At 46.2% G+C, this 14,039-nt stretch overlaps 1 protein-coding gene and 1 long non-coding RNA gene across 4 annotated transcripts in view; one reads left to right on the forward strand and one right to left on the reverse strand.

The window, feature by feature from the left end:
* DGCR8 (DGCR8 microprocessor complex subunit) overlaps positions 1-14,039 on the reverse strand; it is a 64,579-nt gene that overhangs the window by 9,469 nt on the left and 41,071 nt on the right. For 2 of the 3 annotated variants that reach the window (XM_085880924.1, XM_085880925.1), the window contains exons 6-11: positions 4,741-4,993; positions 3,808-4,005; positions 2,806-2,907; positions 2,234-2,332; positions 2,041-2,123; positions 1,811-1,911 (exon numbers count right to left, since the gene is read on the reverse strand). In XM_085880924.1, the coding sequence (XP_085737050.1) occupies positions 1,811-1,911; positions 2,041-2,123; positions 2,234-2,332; positions 2,806-2,907; positions 3,808-4,005; positions 4,741-4,993 (836 nt within the window). Of the gene's footprint in view, positions 1-1,810; positions 1,912-2,011; positions 2,124-2,233; positions 2,333-2,805; positions 2,908-3,807; positions 4,006-4,740; positions 4,994-14,039 lie in introns of all 3 variants that reach the window. The other variant, XR_015058072.1, reaches the window with a different exon arrangement.
* The window catches only part of LOC147025977 (uncharacterized), a 48,468-nt gene continuing 38,331 nt past the window's right edge, over positions 3,903-14,039 (forward strand). Inside the window, exons 1-2 of the long non-coding RNA XR_015058073.1 lie at positions 3,903-4,039; positions 12,445-12,556. This is a non-coding gene — a long non-coding RNA (uncharacterized LOC147025977). The remainder of the gene's footprint in view (positions 4,040-12,444; positions 12,557-14,039) is intronic.

Genomic DNA, 14,039 nt, shown 5'->3' on the forward strand with positions numbered 1-14,039 from the left:
CTGTTCTTCGAACAGGCGAGCTAAAAACAGCCTTTTTACAGCCATTTTTCCCTGCTGAGCAGGGGTTAGCTTTTTGTGGGCTCCATGCAATCATGGTTCCCTTCTTGAGGCAATGTTTTTATGCCGGATGCCCTTCCTGACGCCAACCCTGGTCGCCTCTTATGACACACAGGGATATGGTACACCTATTCTAACCAGGGCATACACTGGGACCAGTACACTGGTACTCTTTTTGCCGACCTCGGAAGGATGACACAGGCTGGGTCAACCCCCTGATGTTAATTCAGTGGCAAACGGGACTCGAACTCAGGACCATATGATCCCAAGCCAGGCACCCGAACCACTAAGCCAACACCAGGCTTTTGTTGATGAATATGATTGGACAATATTGTTATCTGTCCATACTGTCTGAGCTTGTTGACATGTGCTTCACCAATAAATCTTTCCATCATAATAGCATTGATAGCTTCAACTACGGAATGTGTTGGTGTGAAAATTGCCCTGGTAGCAAGCCGTTCATGATCCATGTAGTTTTCATCGAGACCAGCAATGACAAAGTTGCAGAGATTGGCAAGGTTTTCTTGTTCCACACATAACTCCTTTGTACTGTCTGAGTTCAGAGACAATTGGGGCAGTTCCAGAGCCAATGCCTTGCAGGTATTCGTTGAAGACTACAGCTTGTGAGCCTCGATTCTTGTTGACGCCTTTGTCTTGCACTCTGAGTAATGGAATCCAACCTTTTTCTTGTTGTGCTGCTTTTGGATTTTGTTCTTGGCATTGTGAAACACTTACTTGAATTGCAATTTAATGTTTGCTGCAAATAATATATTTTCCCAAAAGAAGTTTTCTCTTAATTTTCTTTTTCTCCAGGAATTCTAAACAATGTGTTCGATATTTTCAAAATCTGAATCGCTCGGTCCCCACTAAATCGACCATTTCCTGCAACTTTTATTTTATGACATTTTCTCGAATTCTGTTTCATTGGACTTTATAAAAATTTGCGACTCCTACCCCACCCCACAAAGGAAGAAAATGCCAAGATGGGTGAACAAAAATATATGTTTTCAAAACTTGATGGAATCAAACGAAACTTTCATAGGCACAACTTCAGGGTGCCGTCACTAATCCCTGAAAGTTCCAGCTTCCTCGGTGAAATCCCCTCGGAGGTGGAGATCACTCATTCAGACATATTCCCTCCATTATACAGACAAGCTTAGACCCACGGAACATCCACGCAATGCAGAATGTGACTTCAAATCCTCAACTCCCAACCCCCCCCCCCCGCCACCCCAATCACAAACCCCAAGTCATCAACCTCCACTTCCCAAGCCTCAGGTAGGGTCCAGCGTCTTCCCAAGATTCCGTCGGATGCTAAATTTAGGTAGGGTCCAGCGTCCAAATCCTGCTTTACCTTCCTGGCAAGTTAATCACCCCAGATAAGGCCTGTGCTTCCCAATGCTCCACTGCTATTAATCAAAACGACCGAGAGAAACTGTAAGTGGAACGTTGGCTTTGGCTTACCACAACAAAACGGCAGGCCTGAACTCCCTGTCTCTATTCATACACTCTGCTCTCATAAATGGAGAGATAGATAGATAGATAGATATAGAGATAGGTTTGAGGCGTAGGGTCGACCTCTTGCTCAACCGACTCTCTCTGAAATAGTCTCTCTCTCATTCCGCATTTGGATCAATGGAATTACCAATATAAGAGTCTTGGGTTTTGAACAGCTCTGAAGTCGGTGATTGAATGAAAACTTTCAGCGCAGGAAAACCAAACGTGTGCATGCATGACAATAAATAAAAAATACCTCTTCAAGCATTCGTGCAGGATCTGATATGGAGACAGCAAGCCGGCCTTACTGGTCAGCTCATACACACGCGAGTCATCAATAGCAATGTGGTTGAAATACTGAAAATACACACAACACCCAACAACCATAACCACATCTTAGTGCATTAAGCAAATTTTAATCTATGTACTGTAAATTCATTGTTACAACAAACAACACCTTCACTGCCCCATCAGTCTCACACTGACTTCCAAATCATCATCTTCCTTCTCTTCCTTGCTGCTCGTCTGTTTTGCAAAATCTGGGATGAGGGTTTCCAGCGTGGCTCTTGCTGCCAACACAACCACATTTTTTTGCACAATGTCACCCCACATTACACCACAGCACACCACACATTATTCAAAATACAACATACCAGGCCCTCCATCCATCTCAGCTCACCAGCTTTGTTCTTAGCAAGTTTCTTGCTGCTGGCTGTCCCGGTACCATACGTGACTCCATCGATAAGCACAGAGGCTCCAAAAGGCTCACTGGGGTTTTCTGTACAATTAAAATTTCAAAAATTATAATCGAGTTCAACTGTCACGAAGCAAAACACCTCAGATAATTATCTTCAACAATCACTTCCTTGCAACAATGTTTTCATTATATTTCAAAAAAAAATTTCTTCCAGGTCGAAACTGCACAAAGGCTGGAGGTCATTGATGTCGGATTTTCCTTATCCATACAACCGTTAACCATAAAAGTCGCTGTGACAATGACGTCTAAAACTATCGGATTCAAAAAAGATCCACACACACAATCGGTTATTGACATCATGTTTGGAATCCTACGTAATCGACACGTGAAGCTGCTCCGACGGGAACAAATTGTTTTCTCTCGATTTTTCCATTATCATCATCATCATCATCATCATCATCATCATCATCATCATATCACATCATCACCGTCACATCAAGGGAAGATGTGAGGATGGGACAAATACAGTAAAGCAAGATGGCAGCATAACTCACCACACTCGAAGAACGAGTACTCAGGACGCACTTTGAGGACCCGCTGCATGTACTCATGTAAGATGCATACGTCAGACTTCCCACTGGGGTCGATCACAAACTCTGCCAGAAAATTGGACGAGTCACAAACTGAAGTCAAGTTTCAATCATACAGAAAAATCAGGATAACTCTTCAAAAAAAAAAAATCAAAAAGGTATCAAGATGATAATTATCAATTAAAATTGAGCACAAGCAATTTCAAAAACGAAGAATTGTTCAGCAGAAAATTTTCACTTTACATCTTCGTTTTGAAAAAATGCACAATCAATCAACAAATGCGACCTCGGTGAATTCCCGAGAAATTTAAGAAGACAGTTACACCTTACCTTTAGGGATCCTCGATTGGCTGCGAAACGTGCAACATTATTTCCGCGTTTGTGAATCCACGGTTATTGATAAAGCTCATGCGTGATGTCACTTAACCTTTTCAACCAATCATGCACAAGACATTGTTGGACCCACAGAAATTACTGCCATAGTCACTGAAATTGCATTTTCCATACAAAGAAACTAAAATCACAAAATGATCATGATCAGGTTAAGCAAATGTGAGTTTTTGAAATTTTATTTTAAATAAGCTATTAAATAGAAGATTAAACTTCAAGAAGTCCTTCACTCAAATCAAACGATTCTTAAAACGAGACGGAATAAATCTCGTCAATTTTTTTTATTTTTTTTTTTTGACCGTCGAAGGCTCAGGAAGAAGCTTGTGCGTTTATCACATGCAGGAATGGGGCATTAAGAAACATCAGTGGACGTGTACATCAATTACAAGGAATAAGGAAACTGGACAAATGAACGGTACATGTGATTTGAGTGCTCAGATGGGAAGGCCAACTAGACTGATTGACTCCTGAGTGCAAAATTAAATACCCTTGACCCTAGCTAGCCTCCAACCTTTGTCCTCTCATGACTTGGACAGAAACCCAAAGGAGCGGCACCCAGACCACAGGCCTTCTCACCCTTGCGCCCTGGGTTGTGGGTGAGGGAGAGGGTGATGAGACGCTGGTGAGATGGAAGGATCGGACGCTCTGCCTCCGCCTGTCGACGTTTCGCATCACGGTTGAATTTCCGACGTTCAGCCCAGGTGCGAAACTTCTTCACAGCCACATGCTCAAACACAAACCTCATCGAGAGGTACTGATGCAAATCTGTGAGGCCTGGAGGAAGAAAGGTGAAAGCGATGGCACAAGCGTATCCTTTATCAGCGAGAATGTCAAGGAGACAAACTATGATCAATGTTTTTAGTGTCAAAAATGGGTTGCTTTTCATTTATCAAATGTAAAAACAAACTTCTATTGTTTTATTTTTGAATTACTTAAGAATCAGAAGTCTCCAAAAGTTGTAATGTTTCAAGGAGAGTCTCATGAGGAGCAGCTCAAGGAAAGTGATGATTGTTGTTTCATATGCAACCTGTGGCTGCTGGTTGCATCATTTTCTGGAAGCACGGCTATTTTCTGGAAGCATGGCTGTGCCACTGATGCAGTACCCCTGCTATCCATCCATCCATTAGGACCATACTCTATGCAGAGCATTGGTGCTGCCGAAACAGTCTCCTTGGCTATTGGCACAATACTGGATGGGTCGCCACTCCGACACAGGATACCAGCAAGCTGGCACTCATTTTGCCGACCTCGGAAGGATGACAGGCTGAGTTAACCCCACTTGGTGTTATTTCAACGGTACGACAGGAACTCAAACTCAAGACCCGAAGATTTTAAGCAGCTACCTTAACAATAAACCAACACCAGGCTTAAGGAAAGTGGTGGAGAGAGCAATGATGAAATCTTAGAAGTAGTTATCGTATAACAAGGCAACAACATACAATGAATTACAAGGATAGCAATTCTATATGCGAGGAGTCAACAAACTTAAGGCTGCAAAGCAACACTCACTCAGAGATTCTTCCTTGCACACTTCCACCTTGGCGTTAACTCGTTTCAAGAATGTGGGTTTGTCTTGCCCGTCACCGACCTTCTCGACATTCTCGCTCTCGGGCACTTGTTGTTCAACCTCTCGAGGTCGCAAAACCTCTCCAACATCTTCCTCCTCACACTCGGGCACCTTCTCCTCCAAAACAGCATCTCGCTCACCATCAGTCGTCTCCTTGGCCTTTTCCTCCATTTCTTCTTGCACAACCTCTTTATCCTACAAAAAGGTTTTTCAATTCCTAAGTCAATGCTCCACTTCATTTCTGCCTACCTCTCCACCCCAAACCCATAAATTATTTCCCAATCCCTCCCTCCAACCAAAGCTGCCGTCATTGCTCAATATTATTGCTTCCTGCACTCATCATTTCAGATGAATCTTGGCCCTCCGGCTCTCTCACATGGCCAAACATTATTAACTCCTCTTCTTCCTGTCAAATATTTTTTATTCCCCTTTTCATGCTCTTTTACGCTTTCCTTATAGAACTCAAAGCTGGTGAAACAACAAAATCTTAAATATCTTCCAGCAAGGTGATCAAGAGTTTACAGCATATCATTGTGTATAGCCAGAACTCTGCCTTTCCATATCCACTATTTTCTCCTGGCCCTTTCAGATTTGACTTAGAAAATCTGGTGCCCAGTGTCCTCAAACAGATGTTCAAGATAAAGCTTGACAACAATACGAAAGAGTAAATAAAAAGTAAAACAAGCCGTAGGCGACATGGCTGCTCGCTCTAGATGGAAAGCTGGCCGACGCGACTAGCCGATATTCATGTACATGCTATCAATCAATTTAGCACAAAAAATATGATTATCACAGTACTCTTAGTTTGCGCCCAGAAACCCGCCTTGTGAAATTTCAGGCACGTTTCCAAAGAGACTCTAACAAATGGCAGCCCTGGTAATTCCATTTATTTATTCGCTAAAGATTTTATTTTTTTTATATGATGCTGTAAGACATTCTCCTTGGGCACAAAAAAAACAGGTCCCTCGGAGGTCCAGTTTCGGAGGTATTGATTTTTTTGTACAGTCCACGATAAGTGTACGATGTACGATAAAGTATTTTAGCTGTTGCTAAGCAACGGATGTGTGCATAGCAACCATACATTTTTGTGTACATGCTAGCCACATTGTACACGTTTCACCCAAGTTTCATCAAAATCAGACTCTTTCTCTTCGAGATATTCGCAATTAACCGTTTCCGAAATGTTCGACATGTGCTCGCCCAAAACCTATCTCCTCCTTCAAATATTTTTGTTAGGGCTGCAAATTGGCATGAAGGGAGCTAGATGGAGTGCGCACAGAACTCTAAGTTTCGATTTTTCGATTTTTAAATTTATTTTTATTTTCGATTTTTTGACCACTTTAAAGGGTCGTTGATATGCCGTTGCGAGGGCCCGGGGTCCCATATTCGAAAGCACACGATTCCCAGAAATAATGGTCCTACCTACCAAATTTCTGACTGGTGTCAGGTCAGGTTTGATCTGTGACCTGCGACAGGTACCATGTAAACCTGTACTAACCTGTTTCATGGTCGGGTTGTCGGCGACTAAACCGTCTCCAGCACCAGGTTTTCTGGTGAGGAGGGTGTTTTGATATGGACACCCAGCAGGATTAAAAACAAAACCTGTCAAAGGGCGGAGGAGCTCCTTGTGAGCCAACGGCCATCCATATCTAGTGCCCAACTGTGTCTGTGGACGTCCTTCTGCAGTTGGGTCACTTCTTTTTAGGAGGTTGGTGGCAGGATTTGCACTCCGGCCAACATAAAACCCTTCATTCCGCAAAACGCAAAAACGCAAAAAAATCTGAAAACCCACTCTGTGGGAGTAGCTCCTGTGCAGCTTCCCTTCGCAGGACAGCTCACCGGATGACGGGATTGGGGCAAAGCCTTCGGGACCCCCAATCTTTGATGATAGGAGGGAAACCACGGGGTAACATCCCTGGGTCAGATTGCGGGAGAGTGTGTCGGAGTGGTGCTGAGGTGTCGTCCACCAGACGGCGGTCTCCTTGGGTTAACCTGAGGCGGTCCCTTCGGGTGGGTGCCTGGAATGTCCTATCCCTAAGAGAGGATGATCACCTGTCTCTGTTATCATCTGAGCTCAAGCGTTTGGACATCGGGATTGCAGCTCTCTCTGAGGTTCGGAGACCGGATTGCGGCGAGATAATGGTGGGTGGTTACACCTACTATTGGTCTGGTCGCTCTGATGGTTACCATACCCAAGGAGTTGCTGTAGCTGTGTCCAATAAGCTGACCCCAATGATAATTGAGGTAACACCGGTCAACGAGCGTATTATGAGATTAAGGATTCGTCACTCCTTCGGTGTCATTTCCCTGGTCTCTGTTTATGCTCCGACTGAGGCGAGTGATCTCACCGTGAAGGACACATTCTACGCCACACTCGAGTCTGTGGTTGATCAGTGCCCCAGACGAGATACACTTCTAGTCTTGGGGGATTTCAATGCATCGACTGGAACTGATAGGGACGGTTATGAGGTGTGTGTTGGTCCCCATGGGTCAGGAACTATGAACCAGAATAGCACTAAGTTCCTTGACTTTGCAAGAAGTCATGGACTTAGGGTGGCTGGTTCATGGTTTCAGCGCCCACAAGCTCATCGCTGGACTTGGTATTCCAACGCTGGCGGTGTGGCAAAGGAGATTGACCATGTCCTCATTGACGGTCGTTGGAGGATGATCCAGAACTGCAGGGTCTACCGGAGTGCTCAGTTCCTCAATACTGACCATAGGCTTGTTGTAGCAACTCTAAAGCTGCACCTTAAATCCTGGAGAATGGTACCATCCCAGCCTAGGCTGGATGTTGCCAAGCTGAGGAGTTTGCGAACAGGCTGAGTGGACACTTGGGGGGTCTGGGTGCTTTGGGGGGTCTTGAAGAGTTGTGGAGCGCCTTCAAGACCACCGTCCTTGATGTTGCCGGTGGATACCTTGGAGCTCACCGCAGGGCAAAGAAGAATTTTGTCTCTCAAGGGACACTGGATACCATTGACCAGAGTCGCAGGGCCAGGCTGAATGACAGAGCTGAGCTGTTCAGGGAGCTGAGGCGTAAAACTGTACGTGCACTGAGGGTGGACAAGGAGGCCTATGTAAGAGGAATCTGTGAGGGGGTAGAGCATCACCTGTGGACAGGTGATTCTCGTCCCGCTTACAGGGGAATTCGCGCATTACGTTCATCCAAGCCCATCCCTCGGAGCACTACAGTTCGAGCAGAGAGTGGTAGGCTCTTGACAGAGGAGTCTGAAGTGAAGGCCCGCTGGGCCGGTTACTTTGAGCGGTTGTACCAGGCTGATCCCCCAGCTGTCGAGTTGGACGTTAGCGGTGTTACAATCCCTGTTGCTGACCCTCAAATCAACTGTGGTCCACCTTCGCTTGTGGAAACACGGGCTGCGGTGAACCAGTTGAAACGGGGCAAAGCTCCAGGGATCTGTGGCATCCATGCCGAACTTCTCAAGGCTGGTGGAAATGCTGCACTCGTGTCATTGCATGCAGTTTTGTGCTCTGCCTGGAACACAGGCATCATCCCAACTGACTGGAAGAGGGGCCTTGTTGTCCCTCTCTGGAAAGGGAAGGGTGATCGCCAAGACTGCAACAACTACCGAGGGGTGACGCTGCTCTCAGTGCCGGGCAAGGTCTTTGCTCGGATAATTCTTGATAGGGTTCGCCACCATCTGCTTGAGCACCAGCGTCCAGAGCAGTCAGGCTTTACACCAAAGAGGTCAACGATTCACCGTATCCTTGCACTTCGTGTCCTCACCGAACGCAGACGAGAGTTTCGGCAGGGGCTGCTTGCAGCCTATGTTGATCTCTGTAAAGCGTTTGATTCAGTGAATCGGGATGTCCTCTGGAGGATTCTTGGTCTTCGTGGGGTGCCACCAAAACTGATCGATCTGATGTCTGAACTCTACTCTGGTACTGAGAGTGCTGTGAAGTGTGGTGGTACCATCTCTGACTTATTTCCAGTTGTTACTGGAGTTCGTCAGGGATGTGTACTTGCCCCCACACTTTTCAGCACTTGTATGGACTGGATTCTAGGGAAGATGTTGGAGAGATCAAGTTGCGGTGCATCGTTTGGGAATGTCAAGATCTCTGACCTTGATTTTACAGATGATGCAGTCATCTTTGCGGAGACTTTAGACATCCTCTTGGGGGCCCTCGAGGTGCTGAATGAGGAGTCGGAGCCGTTGGGATTACGGGTGTCTTGGGTCAAAACTAAGATCCAGGCTTTCGGTGATATCTTGGATGCTGCTGTCCTGTCTGTGTCTGTTTGTGGTGAGGATGTTGAGGTCGTGGAGAGATTCACTTACCTTGGCAGTGATATTCATGTCTCTGCTGGCTGCGAGTCAGAGGTCAATAGACGTCTGGGTCGGGCCTGGGGAGTCATGGTTCACTGGATCATGGGGTGTGGCGCTGCCGGTACCTGTGCGGGAGGACGAAAGTCCGAGTCTTCAGGTCCTTGGTACTTCCAGTCTTGCTCTTTGGGTGCGAGACTTGGACTCTGACCAAGGATCTGAGACGGAGACTTAATTCCTTTGGTACCAGGTCTCTTCGGAGAATCCTTGGCTATCGCTGGTCGGATTTTGTGTCCAACGAGCGGTTGCTGAGGGAGACTCGGATGAGATTTGTTACCTTCATAGTCCGTGAGCGTCAGTTGCGGCTGTATGGACATGTGGCTCGTTTTCCTGACGCTGATCCTGCTCACCAGATTCTCTCAGCGAGGGAGTCTCATGAGTGGAGGAGGCCAGTGGGCCGACCATGTGCCTCATGGTTGCAACAGGTTGACCATCATCTCAAGGAGATGGGGATGGGCCTGGCATCTGCCTGGGGGATGGCCAGACGGAGGCCCCTGGAGTACCGGCGGAAAGTGGACGCAGCGACGCGCTGTTCTGGCACATGCATACCTGACCCTACCAAATTTCATTGGAATCGGTTGAGTGGTTTAGCCGCTAGGCTTGACCAAAGTTTCGCGGAGAGACACACAGATGGAGGTGTCCAGAATAAGGGTGCTCTAAGAGCAGCCAAAAATATATATCTAGTACCAGTCAAAACTTTGGACACACCTACTCATTCAAGGATTTTTCTTAATTAATACTATTTTCTACATTGTAGAATAATATTGAAGACATCAAAACTATGAAATAACACAAATGGAATTATGTAGTAACCAAAAAAGTGTTTAACAAAATTATATTTTATATTTTAGATTCTTCAAAGGACCAACCATTTGCCTTGATAACAGCTTTGCACACTCTTGGTATTCTCTCAACCAGCTTCATGAGGTAGTCACCTGGAATGCTTTTCCATTAACAGGTGTGCTTTGTTAAAAGTTAATTTGTGGAATTTCTTTCCTTCTTCATGAGTTCGAGCCAATAAGTTGTGTTGTGACAAGGTAGGGTTGCCCAAAAAGCAAAAAAAAAATCATACATAAATATTGTTGTAAAAATGGTTTCTATGGGTTAATGATGCTTGGTATCTTGTAGTTATATCCTTAGTAAATGTAATAGTGAAAGCATGATGTAATTCATTGTGATATGAGAAATGTGTCACTTCGGCAATAAATTAGATGCGTCTCCCCTTCCCAATGTCTGTGTAAAATTATGAATCCTCTTGACCCCATTTTTAACATCCTCACTTCTTTAATCTCGTAAATGCTCTTTGTAAGACTACTATGCAACAAGATTCGGTGGGGTGGTCCTCCGCCTATCAAAAAGAGACTCTCAGCCAATGGTGAGTGAGAGGGGAGGGGCATGACGCATCATGGGTGACATATGGGGTGGTGGCTAAAAAGACAGGTGTGCAGGCAGAAGCAGTGTGGAAGCTCAGATCCAGCTTTGGGGAGAGCTGTGGACTTTTCCCATGCTGCCAAGCTTGAGCCATGTCCCACCCGGCCAGAGCCACGCCCTCTCTACTCCTGAGCTGAGCTGCGGGACACAGAGGGCCATTCAACGCCAGAACAGCCGAACCTGACTCATCATCTTACGGTGTCTCACCCGGCATCGCCGAGTATTTCTTGTCTCGTGATTACCTCTGCCTCTCGTGGTGTGAATGATTGTGTCGTAAAGGCATAGATAATTAAGTTCTCCGATCGTGCGTTTCGGTACGAGCAAGGGGTTTTCATTGGCATTTATTATTATATCATTGATTGTTTTCTTCCTTTTGTTTCCTTCCACCAAGAGACCATCGAAATTAAACATACTTGGTCTATGGGGAATTCTAATTGTCATGGTCTTCTTTGGTGATTAGGAAAAGCCCGTTGAGGGATTAATTGGCTGCGGTGGTAGAAACTGCATATATAAATATAGTGCCATGCATCTCAGGCTCACTCAGCCTAATTGAATATGAGACAACGGTGCTAATTAGCGTAGCACTCAACCGATCCGGTGCCCCCAATTTGCATGGTAGCGCAGCATTTGGACACGAGATATGGCAGGGGGAGATGGCGTGATCTTCAAAATGGTTGACTGTTGCGGTCGTACCAAGGTGACTCGCCGGATTCAAACCAGGCAACTGGAACGGACCAGATGGCTTACAGCAATATAATATACAAGCCGAAACCCCGTCACAGACGGATTCCGTTCCATGAGCCCAATATCACAACCAGTGGCGGCTCTTGTATGAGCCGGATCCCAGTCGATGTACTCCATGGCCTTACCTAATAAGGCCTACAAAACGTCCTTGTACACGACATTTTTGGTGTACACTACTCCTTGTGAAGAAGTCCCCTGATTTGTGCACATGTGTCCTTTGACGTACACCGTGTCAAAACTTCTCAGGTCACAGTACCGAGAAAAACGTGACACGACCGCGAGGAGGAGCACAAAATTGGTCCTTTAGTATTAATATATAGAAGATACAATGTTTCTTGTTACATTTTTTGTGTCAAATCCACATTCTGAGGTAGTCAGCATGTGCAGAAGAGGGTTTTACATTGCAGACGCTATTTTCGAGGAGTGGAATTACATCTCTCAGCGGTGACGGTCTATCAACGACAGACGTAATGACGTCAGCGAATGACCGATGATGTCATGACGTCCTTACACCTCTCAGTGGTGCCGTCACACGTCGCCATGTAAACGAAAAGTATTTATTCTGCTTCAGAGTTGAAGGTTGACTCTTGCCACTATGTGCGATGCACTCTTACAGGTACGAAGTTTCTTTCAGTCCAGGTCACAGGACCGAGAAAAACGTGACGCGACCGCGAGGAGGAGCACAAAATTGGTCCTTCAGTATTAATATTAATATAATATATAGATACTCTAAATATACAGATCATGGTGAAACAATGATGTAAACACCATGACGTTTTTTAAAGCTCATGGCTTGCTGAGGCATTTCAGGTCTTCGTTTTGTGTTCAGGCATGGCATGGCTCAATGCAGACTTGGTAAAAAGAAAAGTCCAACTGACAAATGACATATCAGCAAGAGTTGATCATCATGTTAAAGATATGGCTTTGGGGTAATTGGGTTTGGATCATCCTCGTTATTTCAATAGTACATGTTAAGAGTATGACAGGTAGTGTCAAATTTGTTTTATAGTGAAGTTCCCTTCATCTTTCCTCCCAGCCTGTTCATGTCTCCACACCCATGTCACGGCCTTGATGTTTTATTGTTGTTTTTCCTGCTGGAATCTGCCATTATGTCTTTTCCTCAATTAATAACAGCACCAGGCTCCACATGGTTCGGATGAGAGAAGAGCACGTGTGGCCACATGGATCAGGCAACAGGAGGGGCAGTATAATCCAGAGCCCCAGTGGGACTCCATGGTGAAATGAGGTGAGCCAATGAGCACACGACACACAGGCTAAGCACCACCCCATGGAAAATTGTATAGGTCACCATGAGTGTAAATCATAGCTGGGATGGTCTTTTCCATATATATATATATATATATATATATATATATATATATATATATATATATATATATATATATATATATATATATATATATATATATATATTGTTGCGGGCAAGGGGTCGGGCTCTCACCAGACTCCCCGGAAATGTAGGCCGTCGCACACGGATAATTCCGTGACGCGGCGGGTCGCTTAACCGACCGTGGACGTCAGCAACTCAACCACGTGACTTAGGGTCCTCTGTCTAGTTAATCCGGTTACTTAAAAATAACCATGTGATTTAATTACCGGGGAACACGCCCTTGGTAAGCCTTGTCCGGACTGGATCACTTTACCAGATCGGATGCAGCCGAGCGACACTGCCAAGGACATACCGGCTAAAAGGAACGGATCGTTAGGAAATAAAATCCCAGCTAAGCTAGGATTCGGACCATGCTGGATCAATGGAAGAAAAGACAAAAATGAGCAGGGAACATTTCCAATAAAACATTTCTCTCGCTTTGGGCAGCTCGTGTCGAGACCGTGGGCGTGAAGGAGGGGCTTGATTTGGGAGGGTGGAGTCAGCGTCGTGTGGGCGGAGAAGAGGAGGAGCCCAGTGATGACGACAGAAGGTGGAGTCGAGGTCCAGTTTGAGCGGAAGGCAAAGCAGGGCAGCAGAGAGAAAGCGAACAGATGGCAGCAGAGGACCCGCTCCGATCTTTATAGGCCCCGTAGCGCGGGGCCACCCCGAAACTCGGTGACGTCACCCAAATTTGGCGCTCTTATTGGCCCCGACCCCTGCGTGGCCCGGCCGTGATGGCCGGAAACTGCAACATTATATTTGCGGCAAGATGACCCAACGCCGCTAGGATGTCCCGCTCCGACCTCACAACATGATACGAATCACCCACACCAAACTCAGCGCCATGAATCGCCTTGCAAGAACCCCCGGGCCGGCCCTGATGACTGGCCGAGGGCAGTGGCGGTCTCGCACGCCTGCTCGGATGCCCCTGAGCAGCGCTGGCCAACGCGCCCGTTCCGTGTGCGCCAACGTGGCCCGAGTTGTACAACATGCTTTCGCCCGATCGCAGCTTCGCTGGCCGTAGAGGCGAGAAGGTAATAAGTTATGGCAAACCCATGCACAGACAGTAAGATGTGTCCATTCCTGCCCGGCTCTGTACAATAACAAAGTGTCACGAGCGGCGCACGGGTCTGCCTTCGAGCACATTCTGCACAGTGCACATAGATCCGCCATTGTTCACGTGGCCAGCGCTCGCGGTTGCCCGATTCTGTTATCGTGTGCATGGGATGAAACCCGATCGATATAATTAGTCCAGAAATGGGTTGAAAGGAACACGCTGCTTGTGCCTTGCACACTCGCATCCCACGTAACGTGGCGTTGGGTTGCCTTTCTATTATCG

The sequence above is a fragment of the Eptatretus burgeri genome, chromosome 5 (genome assembly GCF_056783735.1).
Source record: "Eptatretus burgeri isolate ZD-2024b chromosome 5, Ebu_testis_v1, whole genome shotgun sequence".
Taxonomy (NCBI): Eukaryota; Metazoa; Chordata; class Myxini; order Myxiniformes; family Myxinidae; genus Eptatretus; species Eptatretus burgeri.